General features: G+C 37.3%; 1 protein-coding gene across 1 annotated transcript in view; it reads left to right on the top strand.

Moving 5' to 3' along the window:
* Window positions 1–674: 674 nt before the first annotated feature.
* The window catches only part of LOC123536082 (dynein axonemal assembly factor 3-like), a 236,609-nt gene continuing 210,374 nt past the window's right edge, over window positions 675–26,909 (top strand). The window contains 1 exon segment of the mRNA XM_053529209.1: window positions 675–1,009. Within this exon segment, the coding sequence (XP_053385184.1) occupies window positions 943–1,009 (67 nt within the window). The 5' untranslated portion in view covers window positions 675–942.

The following is a 26,909-nucleotide window of genomic DNA, read 5'->3' as shown; positions in this document are numbered from 1 at the left end:
CGGCCTTCCATACATCGAAACATGTATATCTAATTACAAGTTTTTCAAGAACTATCTTAGTTCTACCAAAATATCGGACGGAAAACATATGAATAGTGATACTTTATTTAAGTAATTTTCGTGTGAATGAGATGACCCCCTGTTTACACAAAGAGCTATAAAAATACTTCTTTGGTTTACATCATTGACATGGCGGGAGAAATTCGTTTGATAAAACTTTTTTTCAATACACATAAAATGTAGCAAATTTTGTCAAAATGTATGATAAAATACTGTAAATGCAGTGAAAAAATAATCACTTCCTGGGTTTGTTTACATGACTGACCAATCAGAACGCACAGACGTTACCTTATTCCCAGGTATACACTTACCTCATTCCCAGTAAGTTCCCTGTACTTTTTTGAATTGGTGGTCTCTGACCTATATTGATGTCATTCAAAGTTAGCCGGTGCTCTTGCATTATGGTCGACATTTCTGTGTTTCCAATAGCATTTGGATTATTTTGTAAAAGGAACATGGTCTGGCAAGAAGTGAAAGAATGGAAAAGTAAAATAAAACACTGCAGACTTTGACAATTTAATATGACTCAAAGAAGAAATGTTTTTAATACCGTCATACCTATAGCGACGGCCGGACTATCCGGATGGCCGGGTAGCGCTGGATTATACACATTCCCGGAACTGTAGGCACGGGCGCAGACAGATTTGCATGAGAAAAATGGGATAAATAACTTTTAATTGTTGCTTAATTGAATAAATTTAACTAACGGTTAGCGCGAAAAAAATCCTTAATTTAATGTTGCATGTATCCTTATATAAATATCAATTACTGCAGTACTGCTTTGTTTACAAATGGCTGAAGTTTAGCCAAGCTCATTCATGTAAAATTTTATATTGTAACGTCTCTCAAATTTTATTATAATTTGCGTGGCCTATCTTCAAGATGACTGATGCATTTGGCTCAATCACTTGGTGGGGATTTAGTCCTGCAATAGACCTACTTGATGAAGGTAATTTTTTTTCCTGTAACTTTTTTATTTGGAAGTGTGTCTTGGGGTAGGCCCTACGGATCCGTACTTCTAGAATCTGATTCTAGAGGTACGGATCCGTACCTCTAGACAAGCCTGTTAGGGGTTTTTTAGGGGTACGGACCTCCGTTTTTCTAGAGATAAAGGGTCATTTACATTTCAAATTTTGTTGAAAATGAAATAACAAATAACATTTCATCAGAATTCACGATTGTTCCTAGCTGAAATATTTCAGCTCAGAGATGTTTATATGCTGTTAGGATCTCTGAGCTGAAACGAATCCCGTACTGAAACCTAACCAGGAAACGTGCCAGAAGTCTGTCACGCTGTAATTTCATCAAATGAAATGCAATGGACTCACCTTTTACTTTAAAATATTTCTGATCCATTTTTCTTTTGATCTGGCATAAAATAATCTATGCAACATAATTTGAACGGCAGTGGCTACTGGTTGGCGACCCAGATTTGGACAATTTTACAACCTTTTCAGCTGTCATATTTTCATTTTTAATTCAAAATCCATGAAATGTTACCTGAATCAAGTTCAGTTCTTCAGCATGTTCAGTGTCACAAAACGCGAATTTGTTTGTATATAAAAATAAACTGAACACGTCACTGAGGCCCGAAAAAGGGTACGTAAATTTAACGTTTTAAGCGTGTTGCAAGACCCAGAAATCGGACAGTAAGAAAACGCTAATTATCATCATTTCTGTCACGCAGAATCACTATTAGGCCAGCGTAAATGTTAAAAAGACGTGTGTTTACCTTGTTTACATTCAACTATTAGTATATTGATATAAGGCTGTCGAGACTTAGTAATAAAACATTCAGATGGCCTATATATACGACACAAAATTTTAAGTAAAAACATTGGTTTAAACGCATTTAACTGGTGTTATTGACGAGAAAAGCTTGACACTTGTTTTAAAACACGCAATTTTCATGTCTGCATTTAGCAAATTGTAGACAAGTACCCCTTGAATAATGTTGGGGCCTCAAAAGAAGTATGCGCAAGCGCACTGAAAGCACATGCAGCTCCCCCCAGCGAGAGCTGTCACACCATTTCGTGAACAAATGTATATATATTCCAATTTTATTATAAGTTTTACTTACTGATTTGCAATTGTTGCAATGGATGTTGCACATAAAGCAAGCGTCTGTGTACTTGTCAACAAATGACAAAAAAAACAACGCCAAGATAAGCGTTTACGCGACTGTCCGATTTTCTGGGTTGTCCGAAATTCTGGGTCGCCAACCAGTAGAGAACCGGAATCGGTTCCCTAGACTGCGAAATTATTCGTCCGGAACCGGTTCTCTAAGCAAAATACCGTGCATAGGCTAGGGAACCGGAATTTTATTTCTATGCATAATGCTGCCGAAATCCACTTTGTTACTTGGTAAGTGTCATGCATATTAATATCTTAATTAATTTTATCATGCCCTTGCATTTATCTGCGTTTACTGTCTCCAAAAGTGTACTCGCCGCATATATACCGTGTCTGCCGTATTGGAATGATATAAACTAGTACAAATGAATGCGTGAAAACTACTTTGCAGTTTTTAAATGTTATTAAATTTTGCTTTAAACTTGTACTATGTTTAAATTATTTAAATATAAAATAATATCGGTACGTATTTGCGTCATTACATGTTTATAGATGAACAAATTAATTTAATTGCCCTTTAAACTTCATACAGATTCTTTGATCACTTTAAATACTTGTTTGTAACACCTCGGCATTTCACGTTCAAAGATATGTAATCAATACTAATTAACAGAAATTACTTAATTTGTTTTAATCGTTTCTTTTATTGTCTTATACCTTTTAAGTTTAAATTTCAAGTTTATTTAGGCTCCAGTGTCGACGATTTCGCATTCATTCGTACTAGTTTATTTTATTATTCCAATATGGCGGACAGTATGCGGCGATACACTTCTGGAGACACAGTAAACACAAATAAATAAAAGGGCATAGCTAGCTGAAATGGTAAAAATAATTAACTTATTAAGATAAGAATATGCACATGATACTTACCAAAAGAAACAAAGTGGATTTCGGCAGCATTATGCATAGAAATAAAATTCCGGTTCCCTAGTCTATGCACGGTACTTTGGCTAGAGAACCGGTTCCGGACGAATAAGTTCGCTGTCTAGGGAACCGATTCCGGTTCTCTAGCCACTGCCAATTTGAACACAAGTTATACACTCAAGTTTCAAACTGGTACCCCTGTCTGCAATATTTTGTGGGCCATTACAGTTGTCACCTGATCAGGGTACTCTTCATTTTGAAAACCAATAGACCATATAGAATAATTATTTATTGACCTTTTCGGAGAATTTAAACCTTATAAGGTAGGTTTTCTATGAATTTTATTGAAAATGGTCATGTTTATGATTAAATTAAATTCATAAATAGGTGAAATTTTGATCTTGATTTTCAAAAATAACCACGTGCTTTGAACTGTTGCATGACGTCATCAGTTTCTCACGAGAGACTGTGAGAGATGTTGCGGTTTGATACTGGTTAGTTAACCAAATGGGGTTTCTCCATAACTTACTGACGCGACCATCAGAAAATAAAAAACAGCGTCAGTTAAGTTATGGTAGCCAGAACTAGGTTGTTCCTAATCCCCGTACCGTACATCCATATTCGGGAACACTAGGTTTTGTACAGAGAATGGCGGAAAAGTACGGAAACCGCAGTCTACATTTAAAAATATATTTCGCGGTTATTCTTTCATCATACTATGAAATAATGCCGTTAATATAGTGAATGAAATATAATTAATAAAATTATATAAACACATAAAGCTTATTAGATCTACAACAGAGAACTTTCATATAGAAGTTAGAATTACATATACATTGATTTGATTATATAGATGCAAAAATAGCCTTTTAGCAAAGGCATATCTGTTGAAAAATACATTATAATCGATCAGCTGAAATGGGGGGAGACATATTGTTTTTGCCCTGTCCGTCCTTCCGTCCATCAATCTGTCCATACGTCACACTTCATTTCCGAGCAAAAACTGGAGAACCATTTGACCTAGAACCTTCAAACTTCATAGGGTTGTAGGGCTGCTGGAGTAGACGACCCCTATTGTTTTTGGGGTCACTCCATCAAAGGTCAAGGTCACAGGGGCCTGAACATTGAAAACCATTTCCGATCAATAACTAGAGAACCACTTGTCCCAGAATGTTGAAACTTCATAGGATGATTGATCATGAAGAGTAGATGACCCCTATTGTTTTTGGGATCACTCCGTCAAAGGTCAAGGTCACAGGGGTCTGAACATTGAAAACCATTTTCGATCAATAACTAGAGAACCACTTGACCCAGAATGTTGAAACTTCATAGAATGATTGATCATGAAGGGTAGATGATCCCTATAGATTTTGGGGTCACTCTGTCAAAGGTTAAGGTCACAGGGGCCTGAACATTGAAAACCATTTCCAATCAATAACTAGAGAACCACTTGACCCAGAATGTTGAAACTTCATAGGATGATTGTTCATGAAGAGTAGATGACCTGTATTGATTTTGGGGTCACTCTGTCAAAGGTCAAGGTCACAGGGGCCTGAACATTGAAAACCATTTCCGATCAATAACTAGAGAACCACTTGACCCAGAATGTTGAAACTTCATAGGATGATTGATTATGAAGAGTAGATGACTCCTACTGATTTTGGGGTCACTTTGTCAAAGGTCAAGGTCACAGGGGCTGAACATTGAAAACCATTTCCGATCAATAACTAGAGTACCACTTGACCCAGAATGTTGAAACTTCATAGGATGATTGGTCATGAAGAGTAGATGACCCATATTGATTTTGGGGTCACTCGGTCAAAGGTCAAGGTCACAGGGGCCTGAACATTGAAAACCATTTCCGATCAATAACTAGAGAACCACTTGACCCAGAATGTTGAAACCTAATAGGATGATTGGTCATGAAGAATAGATGACCCCTATTGATTTTTGAGTCACTCCGTCAAAGGTCAAGGTCACAGGGGCCTGAACATTGAAAACCATTTCCAATCAATAACTAGAGAACCACTTGACCCAGAATGTTGAAACTTCATAGGATGATTGGTCATGAAGAGTAGATGACCCCTATTGATTTTGGTGTCACTCCGTCAAAGGTCAAGGTCACAGGGGCCTGAACATTGAAAACCATTTCCGATCAATAACTTGAGTACCACTTGACCCAGAATGTTGAAACTTCATACAATGATTGTACATGCAAATTAAATGACCCCTATTGATTTTGGAGTCACTCCGTTAAAGGTCAAGGTCACAGGGGCCTGAACATTGAAAACCATTTCCGGTCAGTAACTTGAGAACCGCTCGACCCAGAATGTTGAAACTTCATAGGATGATTGTTCATGCAGAATAAATGACCCCTATTGTTTTTGGGGTCACTCCGTTAAAGGTCAAGTCACAGGGGCCTGAACATTGATAACCATTTCCAATCAATAACTTGAGAACCTCCTGATCCAGAATGTTGAAACTTTATAGGATGATTGAACATGCAGAGTAGATGACCCCTATCGATTTTGGGGTCACTCTATTAAAGGTCAAGGTCACAGGAGCCTGAACATTGAAAACAATTTCCGATCAATAACTTGAGAACCACTTGACCCAGAATGTTGAAACTTCATAGGATGATTGAACATGCAGAGTAGATGATCCCTATTGATTTTGGGGTCAGTCTATTAAAGGTCAAGGTCACAGGGGCCTGTTCATGTAAAATCATTTCTGGAGAATAACTTGATAACCACTTGACCTAGAATGTTGACACTTAATAGGATGATTGGACATGCAGAGTAGATGACCCCTATTTATTTTGAGGTCACTTGATCAAAGGTCAAGGTCACAGGAGCCTGAACAGTGACTTGAGAACCACTAGGCCAATAGTGTTGAAATTTAGCGGGATGACTGGACATGCCAAGTAGATGATCCCTATTGCAGCCAACCGTCAGTCTCTTTGCTCCTGACCCCTATTGACTTCTTGCCTATAAGACTTTGCATTGGGGGAGACATGTGCTTTTTTACAAAAGCAATTTCTAGTTTTATATTAAAAATAGATTTCAAAATACATAGTCGTATAAATATACATCTTGTAACACATATAAAAATGAACATCACTATTCGTAATTTAATTATCTACATTCTACAATGTAGAGAAATATAATAGATTAATTATGTCTCATTTCAAGTATCTACATGCACGGTAAAACGGATGAAATTCTGCGGGAAAACAAGTATGGCGTCCATTTTTCGTTCAGAGATACAATTACAATTTTAATTGAACGGCTGTCACTGCGTTTCCACGTGTTTTTATGTATCGTGCAAATGATATTAAATTTAAGAAGCATGCTGTTTCTACTTCCAAATTTTAAATGCACTGCCTTTAAAGTCTAGCGAAAAAAAATCATTGTGGATAAAATTTCAAGGTTTTGACAATTTTCATTTTTGCTTACTTGAAACAACGAATGGGGGCAGGTGTGGGAGGGGGTTCCACCTTCAGCAGGTGGAGGTATGGGGGGGTGTCTCCCAGAATTTTTTTTTAAATCAAAAAAATCATTTCGTGCGATTTGGCGTGTATTTGAAAGCTTGCTGATGGGTAGATATGTGACTCCTTTTATCGTTTTTTTTTTGTGAATAGTGTCTTTTAAGTTCAGTTCAATAAGTCAAGATAATGATAATAATACAAACAATTACCAAAAAAGACACACTATTAAAAAAAATGACAGATGCGACGAGCATAGAAAAGGTCATCGTTGTTTATAAAACAAAGATTACATTGTACCATTTAATAGAAAATTAATGTAAACTGAAACTGTCTTTTTTATAGATTCTATTTCATTCCACTATTGTGAAAAGGTATATAGCTATACAGAATCATTTTCGCATAAAAGTAATGCTCTGAGCTTTCTAAAAATCATATTCTATGATACAAAGAATATTTACATGTATATGTACACAGCTAAGAATATTTGGCAAGTAATGCCTAGTTCACATCTGCGGAGCCCGTAGATTGCCCTTATCCTTCTTCAAGTGCAGGAGGCGGCATTTATATTTTCGTACGGATTCACGGGCTCCGCAGCCTCACCGATTTGTTTAGTGAAAAGTTATTTATACAAATTAGAAAAATCGAAATCCCGTAGCTCGTAGACGTGTCGTAGATGACATTGCAAATCCCCGCACGGGCATCTTTAGGAGGCTTGCGCTGATCGTGCAGCAAACGCACGATTTTTCGGTGACATGTTGCCCAAAAGAAATCGTACGGAGATTGTAGGCTCGTCGGACCTTAGCACGGCCTCTCACTTACTGCCCGTGCCATACCCACGAAAATGCACAGATATTAATCAGTCATCGCGCGGCAACTCTACAGCGGCGGCATCATTGCCGCAAACATTTTTCAGATGGTTATATATATATATTGGCCATCTCCAACATGTTTTCATTATTTGTCTTTTCGGAGAAATAATTACCACTAAGATTAAGAGCGGCATACCCACGGTTGCAGTTGAGGCAGGTCAGGAGAAGAGAACATTGAAACGTTAGGTAAAAATCTGTAAAAGGCTGCCGGGGCTCAATCCATTGATCTTTTGCAGGTTTAGACGGTCATCAATAGACTTTATACAAAGGTTACAACGTCAATAGTAGTAAACATATGTAAGCTGGTGAGCATAGCGAGCGGAAAAAATCAAAGAATGGACATTCAAGGGTATTTTGGTGTAATGAAAAATGCAAGCTTTACCGAAAAAGGGGCATCCGTCGCTCCCCCACCCCCTGGTTACGCCCTTGAGATATTAGTAAAAATTATTAGAGAAAGGCCCTTTCGTTCCTTTCAGCATATGAACTTAATGGATCATTTTCAAACTTTATTAGATATACTAGTAAAACATTCTGCTGATGTTATGATTGTTATCATTACGGCTTGAAGATGAAATGCAAAACATAATAAAATTATATATTTTTGAAATGCAAAACATAATAAAATTATATATTTTTATCAAATCCCTTAATTGATTCCAAATATCTTAATAATCTGTTTATGGCACCGGGTTTTTATAAAATAGTATTAATAATAGTAAGAAAAAGAAGAAAAATAGAACAATCTGTAGTTTTATCTCAAGGATTTTCAAATGTTTATTATCAACATTAATTGAACACAGTTAAGTTACATGTCATTTCTACACTCAATTAGAAAACGACAATGCATGTGACAAAAGAGCCTAAGGTTAGCATTTATTTAGATATCATTTATTATTATTATTATTATTTTATTAGCTCACCTGTCACATAGTGACAAGGTGAGCTTTTGTGATCACCCTTCGTTCGTCGTCAGTTCGTGCGTCAACAATTTCTTGTCTGCACGATAGTGGTTTCATTTATAATTTTATTTTAACCAAAATATAAGATCTCGGTTCCTTTCTTGAACTGGCCAGATCCCGTTATGGGTTTTAGAGTTATGGCCCCTGAAAGGGCCAAAATTAGCTATTTTGACCTTGTCTGCACAATAGCAGCTTTATTTATGATTTGATTTTTACCAAACTGGCACACAACTTGTATCACCATAAGATCTGGGTTCCAGAGTTATGGCCCCTGAAAGGGCCAGAATAAGCTATTTTGACCTTGTCTGCACAATAGCAGCTTCATTTATGATTTGATTTTAACCAAACTTGCACACAACTTGTATCACCATACAGGGATCATCCCAGGTCAAAATTTTAGGGAGAAGTGACTTCTCCCTCCACAGAAGTTAGGGAGAAATCAAGGAATTTAAGGAGAAGATTCGTCATAGTATTTAGTTTCCCGCCTATTTATCCACTTTCTATGGGTCTTGCTATAACTTATAAACAGTAATTATTTAAGGAAATTGAATATTGTATTATTATTTTCATGAATTTCTAAATAAAGTACAAACTGAGCTATGAAAAAGTGGCCTTTAAATTTTTATCCGAAATTTACACGTCCGAAACTTGTAAATGTATCAGGTGCACGTTCGAAACGCCGTGAAAATTTTCATTCATATTTCGATTCTCGTGCTTTAATAATGCCCGATTCTTGCATCAACTTGTTCAGATTTATACATTTAATTGATTGATTTATTAATCTTTTCGAAAATAATACCAAACTTGTAGATATTGGCGATCTTTTTACAAGATTTTGTCCGGCAGATCAGACGACTGCGAAATCGCTTTTTATCCACATTGCACGGGCAATTAATTTACAGAAATTGGCCGTATTTGAATTAATTTTCATAAAATCAAGAAATAATATACAACTGATGCATAAGATCATGCACTCGTAACGTTTATCGGCTTTTTATCGGCTTTTTACACGCCGATTGAAAATTTTCAAAATGGCGGCGGCTTACAATATTATTCATAAACTACAGTGGGATATTAACGCCACAACTGGCTGAAGTTTGACAGGCGAGTAGGCGGGGTTGACCATGGATTTATCGGTAATTTAACCTAGAATATGCATCAAGTTTTACAACTTTAAGTAAACAGATTACAACACTCTGAAAAACTCGGCGATTCGGATTTCGCCCGGAGCCGATAATTAGGCGAAGTGGCCTACTTTACAGCGATGATATTGCTCAAATCGCCTTGTAGGATGATCCCTGCCGTAAGATCTTGGTTCATTTCTTGAACTGGCAAGATTTCGTTATGGGTTCCAGAGTGATGGCCCCTGAAATGGCCAGGATTAGCTATTTTGACCTTGTATGCACAATAGCAGCTTCATTTATGATTTGAATTTAATCAAACTTGCACAAAACTTGTGTCACCATAAGATCTCGATTCCTTTGTTGAACCGGCCAGATCCCTTAATGGGTTCCAGAGTTATGGCCCCTGAAAGGGCCAAAATTAGCTATTTTGACCTTGTCTGCACAGTAGCTGCTTCATTTATGATTTGATTTTAACCAAACTTGCACACAACTTGTATCACCACAAGATCTTGGTTCCTTTCTTGAACTGGCCAGATTCCGTCATGGGTTCCAGAGTTATGGACCCTTAACGGTCCAAAATTGGCTATTTTGGCTTTTGCAGCCATATAGACTTCATTTATGGTTTGATTTGATACAAACTTCCAAAATATCTTCAACAACAATAAATCTTGGATATCATGACAAATCAGATCCAGTCGTAGGTTCCAGAGTTATTTTATATCTGATTACCTCCCCTGATTGTAATCAAAATGGATTTATATCAGTAAGTATTTATAGGACTTATTTGAAATTTCATTATTGTCATTAGTTGGACTGAGCCAATCAGGGTAGATAACTATGGACTGATTTTATGTCAAATTACCTCCCTTTATTTCAAATTAAAATGGGTATATCTCCGTCAAGAGATTTATTTGGCAGATCCTTCTTTTGTTCACTTACAATAATTTTTTTTTAATTACTTCCCTTTTACGTTACTATAAATAGCTTATTTTTAGTAACTTTTTTATTATTGGCCATAGGGAAAAACCGAGACCACTTTTCCGTGGTACAACATGGATGGTACCTCCAATTTTTAGGTGTATTTTGACATATCTGTACCTTGTAAGAATTTTTTTCTTTTTGGTTAAATTTCTTCTCTTTGTTGTTACTGTCCTTTGGACTTAGATATTTTTTCTGAGGACCTTCTTGTCCTCAAGTGCAATGATAACAGGTGAGCGATATAGGGCCCTCTTGTTATTATTATTATACCAGATTTATATAGTGCCCTTTTCATGATCAATTTCACGTTCAAAGGTGCTTTACATAGTCCAAATGCAGCCACACAGGGCGCATAATTCATCCTCTGCTAGTACAGACACAGAGCGATCTGACCAGAGGGACAGAGTGAGACAAAGCCCCCACGACAGAGAGATCAGAAATCAGATACAGGCTTGTCCGGCTAACTTAGCCTAGCTCGTTGCGAATAGACAGCCTGGTTCTTTAACGTGCCCAGTGTATAGCACTGATACACGCAAGGATTGCCTGGGTTCCTGACCAGTACACCTCTAGTTGGGTGGGAAACACTGAAAAGCGTTTCTGAAAATTCCCCGAGTAGCTGCCGGGGATCGAACCCCCGACCTCAGGATTGGAAGGCCAGTGTGCAAACCACTGAGCTATCCGTCCACCCACTACATTTACTACGACAATTGTGTTTAATATAATCAGTAATAAGTTGAAATAAAGAAGAAACATTCTGAAAATAAACGAGAAATTTTAGAATAAAATCTATTTGAGGATCGCTGTGTCACAAGTGAAACAAAAATTCCAAGTGAAAATCTTTGTATTTTTCTCTCATTCATCTCATTAAAATATAATTACTTATTATTTCATGTTACACACATAGATCAGGCCCCGACCTTATCTTTTTTCAGCAGTTGCCAGCAGGTCCACGAACTGCTAAAATCTAGTAGACCTGCTCAGACTTTAGTGGACCTCCAATTCTATCACATAAATTGTGATGTTGTAGACGTCATAACTTCATATATGACTCAAAGAAACAGGACTTATTTCTAAAATAATTAAAAATGGAAGACTAGCAATCTGTTATCCCGAAAAATAATTATTTTGAAAAGTGTCCCAAAATATGGACACAATAATCATCATTCACCCCACCCGTGTTGAAAGTGAAAAAAAACAACATTAACAATTATCGGTAATTATTCTGATGATAAACTAAGTAATTGGCCTTGTTTTTATCATCAATTAACACCCCCTCAAAGAGCTAAAAGAAGTGTGTCGGTTATTATGGCATCTGAAGTGGAGATCAAAGCGGTATAGTTGCCTGAGATTGTCATGGCATTACGTCATGTTTTCGCGCCATGTGACACATCACTGTCTGATCGTACTTTCTTGATTCCATAAATTGTTGAGAAGAAATCAATAAAAAAGTTTTTTCTTTAATTTTTAAAAGCGAATGTGCAATATCCCGAATAATCTGACCTGTAAATGTGTCAAACCGTGAATAATGATAGTGGATATCCTACCTCTGTGACCTATTTGCCCTTAAGGAATTTACATTATTGTTTGAGAAGAATATCTTACAAAGTGTTGTGTCCAAAAATACATGTACAAATTATTAAAAACCGCAACAACATCACACTGCTTTATTTTAAAACCACATTTCTATTTACGTTCACGAGGTCACGTAACCTATTCTGCCGCGCTAACAGAAATCTGTTTGCCAAAAATCATTTTACTCCTTGTATTTAAATTGCTGCCGCTTTTTCATTAATTAAGATTTTTTAATTGTGTTTTTTGTACTTTCTGGTCAAAAGTCTGAATTTTATTATCATAGTATGTACCGTTTATTTACTTTAAGAAAGAAATAAATAATCAAGATTGCGCTGTTTGAAATTTTACAAAACATTATATGAAAATTTGATCGTTTTTAAAGAATTTTGCCTACATTCCTGTTGATATCTTATTAAAATTGTTATAGAATTCAAACTGTATTAGTTCTCAAGCGGTGTTGAAAATTTGAAGCGATTATATTAAAAAATGAATGCACTACGCGCGTTTTTTGTGTCAAAAGTAACCGCAATGTAAAGTAAATATTACGATAGGGCGCACATGCTTGTGGAATGGAAAATTACCAGCATGACGTTTTGATATTTTTACGATTCGCGGGTAAATTCCAGTTAATCCAGATAATTTTGCCTGATGTAATTTCTCAATTTGGTAAAGTTACCACGTAAAAATCACTCGCCCGATCGGTGGAGTAGTCTTCTTCTTCTTCTTCTTATCGTTCGCGACTACACTGTCAGACCAGTAGCCTTGATGAAATTTGTGGTTTGCCGCAGAATCTCAATGCCTCCATACAATTTCTGGTGGATTGAGGTATCTATCGGCCAAGTCGCAGCTCGCTCCTGGTCATGCCTTTTACATCTCTGAAGTATATGCTCCGCAGTCTGATCTTCTTCACCACATGGACAAGTTGGCGATGATGTATTTCTTGTACATGCGAGCATTGAGCTTGTTGTGCCCTGAGCGGAGCCTGACCATCATCACTTGTTCAGACCGATCAAGGAGATGAAAAGCATCTTCCTCCATCCTTGGTCTCGTTAGTGCCTTGATGATGGTGACTTTCTCCTTGTAACTCACAGGTTCTGTTGGTTGTTCTGACTGAGCTCCTAGCTTAGCCAGTTTGTCTGCCTCTTCATTGCCTGCAAGTCCACAATGGGATGGAATCCACTGAAGTGCTACTTTGCAGGTTATACTCAGGCTCTGCATTCTCCTGGCTAGCTGCGGAGCTTTATTGTTGATCAGAGCTTCCATGACAGACAGTGCATCTGTGAGAAAGACGACTAAGGAGCTTTCTTCTGCCGAGTGTTCAACCGTTGAGACAGCCTTCATGAGTGCTTCAGTCTCTGCCTTGTAATTGCTGCAGTGTTTTCCTGTGGCTGCATGTAGTGTTTCTCTCTTGCCAGATGGGTATTGAATGAAAACTCCTGCTCCTCCATATTTGACGGCGCATGTGGCTGATCCGTCTGTATAGACACGAGTCCATGATTCCGGAGGATAGTCTTCATTGATCATAGCAAGTGTGAGGCTCTTCCAAATGCCTTCATCCTCTTGCTTCCCGCAGTCAAGACAAGGAACAGCAAGTCTCACAGTCACTGAGGACAGATCATTCGCTAGTGGGTTTATAATGTCTTCACTACCTAGGGGAGTCGTTGGTATGTTCAGCTCAGTTTTGAACTCTCGGTTGAGTTTCTTTGCCTCATGTATGAAGCTGCTACATTTGAGCCGATTCTTTGTGTAGCCATCTAGCTTGGCTTTCATGGGATGGTCTTGAAAAGACCTGAACTTCTCTGCTTGAAGCAGAACCTTTGCATGTCTTCTGTCTTGTAACAGCTGTGTGCCTGTTAGCTTCTCCATGAAGGAGATTGGTGTAGACTTTGTAGGACCTGTCATGATCTGCAATGCTTGGTTCTGGACCTTGTCTAAAGCCTGTTGGTTAGTTTTGGCAGTAGTGGACCAGGCAGTTGAGCTATACTCTAAATGGGGTCTCACTGTTCCCTGGTTTACTGTCTTGAGTATTTGCTCATTTGCTCCCCACGTTGTTCCAGCAAGTTTGCGCATCATGGCAAGCTTCCTACGGGCCTTCCCTTCTGCTTGACTAATGTGGGGCTTCCAGGTTAGCCGTTTGTCAAAGGTCACTCCGAGGTATTTTGCCTCGTCTGCTTCAATCAGCAAAGCATTTCCCATCTTGATTTTTCCCGCCCTCTGCTTTGACGACAGGGAGAATAGTGTGGTGGACGATTTCTCTGTATTGATCGACACACACCGATCTTCAGCCCAAGCTGAAAGCTTGTTGATGGCTTCTTGCATCCTGTATGTGGCTGTAGTGGCATGTTCTTCCTTATACCATAACACCAGATCGTCAGCGTAGAGAGCAGCCTTAACTCCTTTCGGTAGTTCAGACACCAGATCATTGATGAAAAGCAAGAAGAGTGTAGGGGATAAGACTCTGCCTTGTGGGACACCATGACGCAACAGGAACTTCCTACTGCTGGCATGTTCTAAATTGACTCTTGCTCTCCTGTTGTGGAGGTATGACTTAATCCACCTCAGCATGTGACCTCCTACTCCAGTCCTCATCAGCTTGACGAGGAGCCCATCAGTCCAGACTTTGTCAAACGCCCTCTGCAGATCAATCCATGCTTTAAGCACGACTTTCTGCTCTTGGAAGGCATTCTCTATCTCTTGCGATAGGTAAGTGGTCTGGTCCTCAGTGGAGCGGAATTGTCTGAAGCCAGCTTGTTGCGTTGCGAATAGGTTGTTAGTCTCCATGTAGCACTTCAGGCCTGCATTCACAATCCTCTCCATGGTCTTTCCAACACAGCTGGTTAGGCTGATTGGGCAGTAGCTTGCAGCCTTCTTTGGATCCTTCCCTTTCTTGTGGATGGGGATCATGACTGCCTCTTTCCATATCAGTGGAAGCAGTCCTTGTGTCCAGCTGTAGTTGTAAATTTCCAGGAGTTTGCAAATTGCTTCAATGCCTTAAGATGGGTCAGCATTTCATTTGTGACTCCATCTGGTCCAGGAGACTTCTTTGTCTTCAACTGCCTAAGAGCTGTCTGTAGCTCATGCAGTTTAAGACCCTGCTTCATGCATTCTGGTGTCACTTGGCTTGTCTGCCTTTCCCTTTTTTCTCTTCGGGCTTCCCTTTGCCGTTCCCTGTTGATGGGGATGTTGGAAACATCTTTGTAGTTAGAGGCAAAAGTGTTTGCTGCTTGTTTACCCGTCAACAGTTCACCATTCTCTTCCAGAGTTACTGAGCCTCTTCCTGTTTCTTCATCGTTCAGCTGTCGTGTCAATCTGCACAGCTTTTGGCCATCTCGCTCTAGGTTGCGCGAGGCTGTTTTGTTTCTCCAGCTCTTCCTCTGTGCTTCCCGTTTGTGCCTGAGGAATTTGGCCTTGGCTTGCTGTAGAGAGAGGTTACTTTCTTGTGAGGGTTTGTTTTCTGCTTCCTCCCTGGCTCTGATAACTTTGCCTGTAGATTCTCCAACTCATCACTCCAGTAGGGCTTATAGTCTTTTCTTGCTCCCCTTGGAATGGCGCTGTAGGCAGCCTTAAGTATACTGGTGTTGAAGTCTTTGACAACCCGGTTGATGTCTCTACCTTCCACTCTGATGTCTTTACAGAGCTCATCACTCAGACTTTGGTAAAAGGTCCACCTGGCCTTCTTGTAGTTCCATCTGGGGATGTTAGGTGAAGTAGAGGCTATACGGTCCATAGTAAGTTGGACTGGGCGATGGTCGCTACCTCCTAGTTGTTCATTGACTTCCCGCTTGACATGTCCATGTATGTCATCAGTACATAAAGCAAGATCAGGGGTTGATGTTGTTCGCCAGCTTCTGGAGTAAAAAGTTGGGGGATCGTCTGGCTTGTTGATGAGGTTTAGCTTGTTATCATCTTGCCAGGTCTCCACTTCCTCTCCACGTTTATCCAGGTGGTCATATCCCCAGCTTTTTGAGTGACTGTTAAAGTCTCCTACAATGATGAACCTGGTTTCATCAGTTGTAACTTTGTCAAGGGACAGAGCTTTGTCACTTGGAGAGTATATGTTCACAAGTTTCAAACTGAACTCGTTCTTTCTGAGGCTCAGAACTTGGAACTAGGAGTCATCCATATGCGTGTTGGTCTGGACAGTGCTGATGTTGTTCCTGACCAATGTCATGATGCCTCCTTTTCGTCTTCCAATTCTGTCACAGCGGAAACACTGGTATCCTCTGACTTTGAAGGATTTCTCTGGCTGTAGGTGAGTTTCCTGAATGCAACAGACATTGATGTCTTTCTCATGGAGGATATGCTCAAGTTCAGCTTTCTTGTTGAAGACACCCTCCGCATTCCAATGCATCAGCCTGAAAGGTTGATGCGAATTGGTTCTTCTTCTTGGTATGTTCCTCCTTCTTCTCTTTGCATGTTGTGGATTGAAGGAGGGACCCCCAGTAGCTGTGGGTGGACTCTATCGAGGCTCAGAGCCCGGCACTGAATCCCCCTGGTGGGACCTCAGAGATGCAGCACCACATTTTTGAATACCGGATGGCTGTGTAGTCATAGCGATATTCGTGGTGCTGTGGTTCGTTAAGAGAGTGCCAATGACCCAGCACCTCTGTCTTCAACTCTCTAGGTTTCTTTCGGTGTTACCTCACCATTAGTTCCGAGTTAAAACCCTATCCTGGGAACACAGGAGCTATTTGTCCCATAGCTGGGGGTCTGTTCGTAGGCATCAGGGCGTGTCCACACACCGGTGGGCCTGGTATGCCACATGTCTGGGGGCAGACCTCCTCCGAGTCCCCTGCAGTTCTGCCCGAGGCCGCAAGGTGCTCAGTTACCGTGTGGCGCCAACTCGGAGGCACTGCAAAAGTGCTTGTCTGCAGAGAGGCTATGTACTGGCAGGGAAGACTTACGCACTCGGCTCCTTTTTCACCAGAAGGCTAGCCAGCTGTGGAGGCTGAAAGCGGAAGGTGACAAGCACACAGCACACCACACTTGACGCATCAGCAGACCAATTGCCACACGGTGGAGTAGTCCATTCGTGCTATCCTGACTTTAACTCGCCAATGCTTATAACTGTAGAATGCCGTGCTTAAGGTAAAATTAACTTTTGTTTTGTGAATTCGCCGATATGGGTACGATTTTTCGCCCTTATTTTTCACTTTTAAGGGTTTTATTTTATTTGCAGACCGTGACTGAAAATTGGTTGACCGTCGGTCTACCCAACTTTTGATAGTTAGTGGACCTGCCGATATTTTCGTTGCGTCGGTCCAACTGTCCGCCGCTAAGGTCGAGGCCTGTAGATATAACTTACTATCGTACATTTTATACTACCATAAATTTCACAGGTAGATCTATGTTAAAAGTTATCTGCTGTTTGATTATTTAATAAAACTATATTTCATGATTTATCTAAAATATTATATAGGTCTAGATATAACAACCGCGAAATATATTTCTAAAAATAGACTTCAGCTTCCGTACATTTCCCCCATTCTCAGTACAAAACCGAGTGTTCCCGAATATTGATGTAGGGTACGGGTACAGTATGGGGATTAGGAACAACCGAATTCACCTTAAACTTGGATCTAAATGCTTTACAGATAACAACGTTCATCCGATTTGTTACATTTTCTTTCGGAACGTAAATAACCGAGGAACACCAAATAAATCACGAGGATTCGAACTGGCAGAAAAAAAGATATAAAGATTAAACAAAATAATGTTAAATATGTTGGGAAAAAACTATTTTTAATTGATAATTAACCCTTAGTGTATTTATGTTTTTAGCACATTTGGTAGCCGTTACGAGATACATGGGACGTTTTCACAAACAGTTTCTTTTACTTAATGTCGCTTAATTGATTATTAAACAATCTATTCCGTGCCAATTATCATTATACCTTGTTAAATAACAAAATAAATTGGTGCATATTATTAGGAGTTTTATCGTTTGTAGCGTAACGTTATGTTCTTACGGTAAACTAACGTATTTTGAATCAAGAAATATACTACAAGGTACGGAGAGAAACTATCAAGGTACCTGCTTTTTTCGTATTTGTACATAAACAATGTATTATCAGTGCATGAACCACTAGTTGTCATTAACAGCACGAGAGTCATCTGGCATGGGGGTGCCAGATGGGTTTTGCCGGCATGGCTAAAATCACCGGAAACACCAGTCCGGTGTGCAAGAAAACTTGAGAATGCTTGGGCCTAGGATCATGACAGTTGATAGCAGAGCTACCGGCGCCGAGAAGCAGCGCCGACAGCGTCGCATTACGGTTAGACGTATGAACAAGAAAACGAATAGAGAGATCTAACTGTGTATACTATCGAGTTGAAAATTCGTGGTACTTTTTGGAATCGGTGTTGTTCGGACTTTTTCATGTGCTCTATGCACATAGTAATTAATCAGTAAAGACGTCAGTAGACGCTTACTGTTTTCGGTTGACAAAAGCGTTTCGCTTACTGCTTTGAATATTGAATAAAAATGCAAATGAGCGTTTGATAATAAGAAATAAATGCTTAATACATTTTCTACGAAGACAAAAAGAAATAAAACACAATATTTTCATTTTGAAACGACTTTCGTCACGCTGCCATTACTGAACTTTATTATATATACTTATGTTTGTCTCATGACGTCATAACTCCACAATGGTGTAGTGGTTAGCGAGTTCGCGTTGTAATTCAGAGGTCATGAGTGCTCACCTGGACCAGTTTTTTTTTATTTCATTTTTTTTGTATTATTATGAATTTTGAAAATATTGTATAACTAAAGTCATTCATGTGAAATTTAACATGTGTTTAGTTTTGATGTCAGGTTCCACTGTAGTGCCTGTGCAGAACTCAGTAGACATAACTTTAAAAACAAAAACAGCTTTAGAATCAAAATAATGCTCTTCTCCCCATTCGCATGTATTTCACGGGTATGAAACGTTGCCTGTGGCACAAAATGTGCCCCACTGAAATGAAGGCATTGCTCTTCCAACAGCACAGGCAGTGAGCAGGATGTTTACAAATATAATGGACACGGTGAGTAAAATTGCATGTTTTTGGTTAATTTCTTTTTACAGTAAAAACTTTTGAGAAATCGGGGAATGCAGCGGGATGTAGTTGTATCTTGCCGACACATCCATGCCCTGTTAGTGAAGAAATATGTAATATTGTTAGTTTGCGCGTACAGTAACGTTAAAATTACAGAAGCAGTGAATATTTCGAGTCATTTTACCTCCTGGTAAGAAAGGAATTATGTATTTCTGTTGTATGTTATAAATGAAAGTAGGTGCTACCTAAAAGGCAGAGCTCCCATGAAAAATCACCAGTGCCCGTTAAAAATTACAGGAGTGGTGCTGGAATTATCTGGAATTATGGATTCGTTTAGGAAGTTTATGTTCTTTTAAATCTATTAATGAAAATTCATGATTTCTGAATGCATGTTTTAGACTGCATCAAGATTAATTCTCGACATGTGAAAACTCTACAAATATTATGTATATAATCAAAAGAAAGTTTGGTATAGATTAACATCTGCACCAAGATAAAGAAAAAAAAAACGTATTTGAATAATTTCTGTTATTCTTATTAAAACGCACTGCATCAACAATATTACATAACTTATTAGCAGAGCTACCGGCGCCGCTTTGCGGCGCCGACAGCGTCGCATTACAGTTAGACGTATGAACAAGAAAACGAATAGATAATTCTTACTGTGTATACTATCGAGTTGAAAATTCGTGGTAATTTTGGAATCGGTGTTGTTCGGATTTTTTCATGTGCTCTATGCACATAGTAATTAATCAGTAAAGACGTCAGTAGACGCTTACTGTGTACGGTTCACAAAAGCGTCTCGCTTACTGCTTTGAATACTGAATAAAAATGTAAATGTGCGTTTGATAATAAAACATTAGTGCTAAATACATTTTCTACGAAGAAAAAAGAAATAAAATACAATATTTTCATTTTTAAACGACTTTCGTCACGCTGCCATTACTGAACTTTATTACATATACTTATGTTTGTCATGATGACGTCATAACTACACAGTGGTGTAGTGGTTAGCGAGTTCGCGTTGAAAACCAGAGGTCGTGAGTTCGAACCTCACCTAGACCAGATTTTTTTTTCAATTCCTTTTTTTTTTATTTCAGTTTTGTTTTCTATTATTATGAGTTTTGAAAATATTGTATAACTAAAGTCATTCATGTGAAATTTAACAAGTGTTTAGTTTTGATGTCAGGTTCCAATGTAGTGCCTGTGCAGTAGTCAGTAGACATAACTTTAAAAACAAAAACAGCTTTAGAATCAAAATAATGCTCTTCTCCCCATTCGCATGTATTTCATCCCTTAGCTTTAAAATCACTGACCAGATTTTATCAAAAAAACTAAAACAGTTGGCGATGAATTATCAATAAACATCAAAAAGGTTTTACTACCACCCCTATTTTATAGTGCTAATTGATTAACCATAAAAAAGCCATAGAAATGTTAACTTAGAAGTTCAGTAAATAAACAGGGTTTTTCGAGAATTTCGGCAAACACTGTTTTTCTCCGGTAAAATTCTGATCATTAACTTTTAAAAGATGCTAGTCTTTTGGGTTTAAAACAAGCTTTGTACAGTCATGTAAATGATTGTAATTTTCCCATACCAGGTGTCTATTATAGCAGTATTTTTGACTGAGAGTTGGACACAATCATTCTTCCTTTCAGAAAGAACCAAAATTTGACAATTATGACATTTAAAAGAATTACAATAGTCATTTCCAGCATTACGTAAATTCTAATTTCTATTAACTTTGGAATTGAAACATTAACTTTTTACATTAAGTCCATCTTGCCAAACATTCACACGCAAAGAAACAAAATTCCTTCGGCTATTGGCCTAATGAGATTCTGTTAGGTTTGAAGCTTTTCAATTTGAAGGAGTTATCATTTGTGACTGGTTTCCAGTATAATAATAATTTATGTAAAATTGTTGATGCAGTACGTTTTAATAAGAACAACAGAAATAATTAAATAATAAAGAAATAATTAAAACACACTACGTTAAAGCAATTAACTATTCCTGTAGAACAAAGCAACTAACAGATCTACAAAAGCAAGGAATTATTACATTACTACCAAAAGAGGGAAAAGATACATTATCTTTATCAAACTGGCGCCCTATAAGTCTCTTAAATGTTGATTATAAAATTGCAACTAAATCAATAGCGAATCGTCTTAAAAAAGTTATAAATTCCATAATAGATAAAGCTCAAACAGGATTTTTGAAAAACAGATACATCGGTGAAAATATTAGGTTAATATTTGAAACTATGGAATATTTACAAACTAAAAATGAACCCGGCCTACTACTGTTTGCAGATTTTGAAAAAGCTTTTGACAGCATCGATCATACTTTCATGTTTCAGTGCTTATACCACTTGAATTTTGGTGTCTCTTTTATTGATTGGGTAAAATTATTTTACAACGATATAAGTAGCGTAGTTATAAATAACGGAAACTTGTCCGAATCCTTTCCAATAAAGAGGGGTGTAAGACAAGGATGTCCATTGTCATCTCTGCTTTTCATAATATGCATTGAATTTTTAGCAGATTATATCAACACTGATAATTCTATTAAAGGAGTGACGATCAATGGTAAAGAAATTAAACAAACACTTTTTGCAGATGATGCAACCTTCTTAAACAACGGACAAAGAAACTCATTCGAAAAACTTATTGATGTCATCACTAATTTCGGAAACATATCAGGACTAAAACTTAACTTCAACAAATCAACAATTTTAAGAGCGGGATCTTTAGTAAATACAAATATGAAACTGTGTAATGATAAAAAATTTAATTGGACATCTGAATCGGCAAAAACACTTGGTATGACATTCTCGAACAATATTAATAAAAATGTAGACCTTAATCTAGACCCAAAATTAAATAGCTTTAAAAACTGTTTGAAACAATGGGAACACAGAAAACTAACATTACTAGGAAAAATTACAGTGATAAAAACCTTTGCGTTACCGAAGCTTATATATCCTTTTACAGTTTTACCAAGTCCGTCTGAAGAAAAATTAAAGGAAATAATAAAGATAATGTATAATTTTATATGGAACAATAAACCAGAAAAAATCAAAAGAGATGTACTACAACTTGATTACTAGAAAGGAGGACTAAAAATGATAAATATTAAGTGTTTTTTGAACTCGATAAAAGCCTGTTGGATAAAACGATTTATGTGTAACAGTGAAAGTGTAATTTGGGGTACTTTCTATAATACAATTCTAAAACCAGCAGGGGGAAAGTTAGTATTTGAATGTAATTTAAATGATAAAGACATTGAAAACATATGTAAAAACAACACATTTCTCAAAGATGTTCTTATTGCATGGCATACTATTAAGAAGGTTGAATTAAATGACATAAGTGGAAAACAGATAATCTGGAACAACTCTGACATAAGGAATGGGAATAAAACGTTGTATTACAAAGAATGGTATGAAAAAGGAATAAAATATTTAGAACACTTATTTGATTACAGGAAAAAAGATTTTTACTCTTTTGAACAATTCAAGTATTTATACAGTCTAGAAGATAATGAATTCCTAAAATATTATCAAATTATCACCAGCATTAAGCCAGATCTAAAAGAATCACTTAAAAAAGAAAACATTATTTACAATACTACAGACAACCTGCTTAATAAAATTCAAGCAGCAAAAGCACCAAACAAATTACTATACACCAAACAATTAAATGTAAAACTTAAACCAGAAATAAAATCAGAAAAGAAATGGGGATCTACTGTTGAAAACAATAACATAAAATGGAATAAAATTTATGGACAAATTTTTAAAGCAACGATAGACACAAAAATTAGAAACTTCCAGTATAAATTTTTAATGCGAATAGTTCCAACAAATAAATACTTGTACAAAATGAAATTGTCTAGAACAAACTTATGTGATTTTTGTAACATGCAAGTGGAAAGTATAGAACATCTATTTTGGGAATGTAATCATGTTCAAATTTTGTGGAATAGACTAAGTAACTTTCTTGCAGAAAAGGGAATATCGTGCCTGTTCAATCTAGAATGTATAAGTTTTGGCACTGTGCAAACGGGGTTAAAAAGCAATACCATAAATTTCATTATTTTTTTGATGAAATATTTTATTTTTCAAATGAAAAATAGACAAAAGGTTCCCGTATTCAATCAGTTTTTATCCTATTTAAATATCAGAATTTGTCTAGAAAAAGAAATAGCAATAATGCAAAACAAAATTGATTATCATTTAAAGAAATGGTCTTTCTTGAATTTTTAATATGCATCCTTACCACGTACATCACTGAGACACATGAAAAAAAAAAAAATTGAAATAATCTATTTCAAAGGTAATCAAGAGCGCACATGGGTATACTCTATACTCTATACTTTTTTTTTTCTCTACTTTTATTTTATACAGTGTTAACTTTCTTCTCAAATTAAGCGTCTTATCATGCAAAATGGATACTTTTATTTATCTTTTTTTGACATACAAAACGATTTTATAAACAAAACTGAAAGGGAAATAATTGCAATTGTTTTATGTATCTCAAAGATATTATTTCTGTTTTATTATTATTTAGTAGGTCTGCAGAATTGTACAAAACAAGTGTAACGTGTTTGTATGATGTATGTCATAAAAGAGAAAAAAAATAAATTATAAAATAAAAAAAAAAGAACAACAGAAATTATTCAAATACGTTTTCTTCTTTATCTTGGTGCACATTTTAAGCTATATCGGACTTTCTTTTAATTATATGCAGAATATCTTTCGAGTATTTCACATGTCAAGAATTAAATTTGATGCAGTCTAAAACATGCATTCAGAAGTCATGAACTATCATTAATACTTATAATTTTAATAGGTCTAATAGAACATAAACTTCCTAAACGAATCCATAATTCCAGACAATTCCAACACCACTCCTTTAATTTTAAAGGGGCACTGTGATTTTTCAAGGGAGCTCTGCCTTTTAGGTAGCACCTAATTTCATATTATCATACTGGAAACCAGTCACAAAATGATAACTGCTTCAAATTGAAAAGCTTGAACTTTGAAAATTTCAAACCTAACAGAATCTCATTAGGCCAATAGCCAAAGGAATCCTGTGTCTTTGCGTGTGAATGTTGGGCAATGAGGACTTAATGTAAAAAGTTAATGTTCCAATTCCAAATTTAATTACTAACGACTTTAGTTATACAATATTTTCAAAACTCATAATAATACAAAAAAAAATGAAATAAAAAATTAAAATTAAAAGAATCTGGTCCAGGTGAGGTTCGAACTCACGACCTCTGGATTACAACGCGAACTCGCTAACCACTACACCATTGTGGAGTTATGACGTCATGAGACAAACATAAGTAGTATATAATAAAGTTCAGTAATGGCAGCGTGACGAAAGTCGTTTCAAAATGAAAATATTGTGTTTTATTTCTTTTTTCCTTCGTAGAAAATGTATTTAGCATTTATTTCTTATTATCAAACGCTCATTTGCATTTTTATTCAATATTCAAAGCAGTAAGCGAGACGCTTTTGTCAACCGTAAACAGTAAGGGTCTACTAACGTCTTTACTGATTAATTACTATGTGCATAGTGTACTTGAAAAAATCAGAACAACACCGATTCCAAAAAGTACCACGAATTTTCAACTCGATAGTATACACAGTTAGATCTCTCTATTTATTTTCTTTTTCATACGTTTAACTGTAATGCGGCGCCGGTAGCTCTGCTATAAAGTTTAATGATATCTGATCAATTGAGATATAATACATGTCCAGGAAAAGGCATATCCTCTCGTTCTGCCGACTTTTAAGTTAAGTGCTGCAGGCATCTCGAAGGTGTCGCAGGCATCGTGAGGGGCGCAGTCATCTTGAATACTACTGTTGTCAGTCGTACGTGTAATTCAGCGGGGCACATTTTGTGCTGCTGGCAATGTTTCATACCTGTGTATTAATAATGAGGGGATATCTCCCTGTCTCGCCATACATTGCCAGGTTATTCGTAGACATTTTCACATTGAGTGTCTGTTTGAGGAATTTGCGGTGTACCCGCTCGATTTTGTCCGCTTGAGAGAAGCCCCAGATTTCCGAGCAGTAATTCAATATTGATGTTACAAAAGAGTCAAACAGGTCAAATGATATCTTAATAGGCAGACACATATCTTTTGTTAGATATTGCAATGAATACATAGATTTAAGTGCTTTTGCGGCTAAATTATCAATTCCCTTCCTTAAAGCACCACCAGAAGTGAGTACGAATCCCAAGTAATTAAAGTTATCAATGATTTCAATTTGATTTCCATTAAAGGTGAATGAATCATTTCTAGAAAGTTGACCACCTTTTCTGAAAACAACAATTTTAGTTTTTTTGACATTTACACACAAGCTCCATTTTTTAGCCCCCCTTCAAAGAAGGAGGGGTATATTGTTTTGCAGATGTCGGTCGGTCGGTAGGTCGGAATGAATGTAGACCAATCTGTTTTCGGATGATGACTCAAGAACTCTTGGGCCTAGGATCATGAAAGTTGATAGGGAGGTTGGTCATCACCATCAGATGACCCCTATTGATTTTGAGGTCTGTATGTCAAAGGTCAAGGTCACAGTGACCCTGAATAGTAAAACGGTTTCCGGATGATAACTCAAGAACCCTTGGGCCTAGGATCATGAAAGTTTATAGGGAGGTTGGTCATGACCAGCAGATGACCCCTATTGATTTTGAGGTCAGTATGTCAAAGGTCAAGGCCACCGTGACCAGGAACAGTAAAATGGTTTCCGGTAATAACTCAAGAACGCTTAGGCCTTAGTGTCAAGAAAATTGATAGTTAGGTTGGCCATGACAAGCAGATGACCCCTATTGGTTTTGAGATCATTAGGTCAAAGGTCAAGGTCACATTGGCCAGGAACAGTTAAACGGTTTCTGATCTTCTTGTCCAAAACCATAGGGCCTAGGGCTTTGATATTTGGTATGTAGCACAATCTAGTGGTCCTCTACCAAGATTGTTACGTTTATTTCCCTGGGGTCAAATATGGCCCCACCCCAGGGGTCACATGGTTTATATAGACTTATATAGGAAAAAACTTTGAAAAACCTCTTGTCCAAAACCACAGGGCCTAGGGCTTTGATATTTTGTATATGAAATCATTTAGTGGTCCTCTACTAAGATTGTTCAAATTATTCCCCTAGGGTCAAATATGGCTCCGCCCTGGGGAGTCACATGGATTACATAGACTTATATAGGGAAAAACTTTGAAAATCTTCTTGTCGAAACCACAAAGACTATGGCTTTGATATTTTGTAATGTAGCATCATCTAGTGGTTCTCTACCAAGTTTGCTCAATTATCCCTCTAGGGTCAAATATGGCCCCGCCCCAGGGGTCACATGGTTCATATAGACTTATATAGGGAAAAACTTAGAATCTTCATGTCCAGAACTTACATCATTCAAATTTGGACCACATGTATAGTTTTGAGTGACAAGATGAACCTTGACATGAGTTGACCTTGATCTTGACCTAGTGACCTACTTTCACATTTCTCAAGCTACAGCCTTCAAATTTTTACCACATGCATAGGTTTGTGTACCGAAAAAAACTTTGACCTTGTTATTGACCTAGTGACCTACTTTCACATTTTTGAAGGTACAGGCTTCAAATTTGGACCACATGCATAGTTTTGTGTTCCGAAATAAAATCTGACCTTGATTTTGACCTAGTGACCTACTTTCACATTTCTCAAGCTACAGCCTTCAAATTTGAACCATATGCAAAGTTTTGTTTACCGAAATGAACTTTGATTTTGAGATTGACCTAGTGACCTACTTTCACATTTC

Source organism: Mercenaria mercenaria, chromosome 17, assembly GCF_021730395.1.
Source record: "Mercenaria mercenaria strain notata chromosome 17, MADL_Memer_1, whole genome shotgun sequence".
Taxonomy (NCBI): Eukaryota; Metazoa; Mollusca; class Bivalvia; order Venerida; family Veneridae; genus Mercenaria; species Mercenaria mercenaria.
Note: the sequence above shows the minus strand (reverse complement) of the source record. Positions and strands in the feature narration are given on the sequence as shown.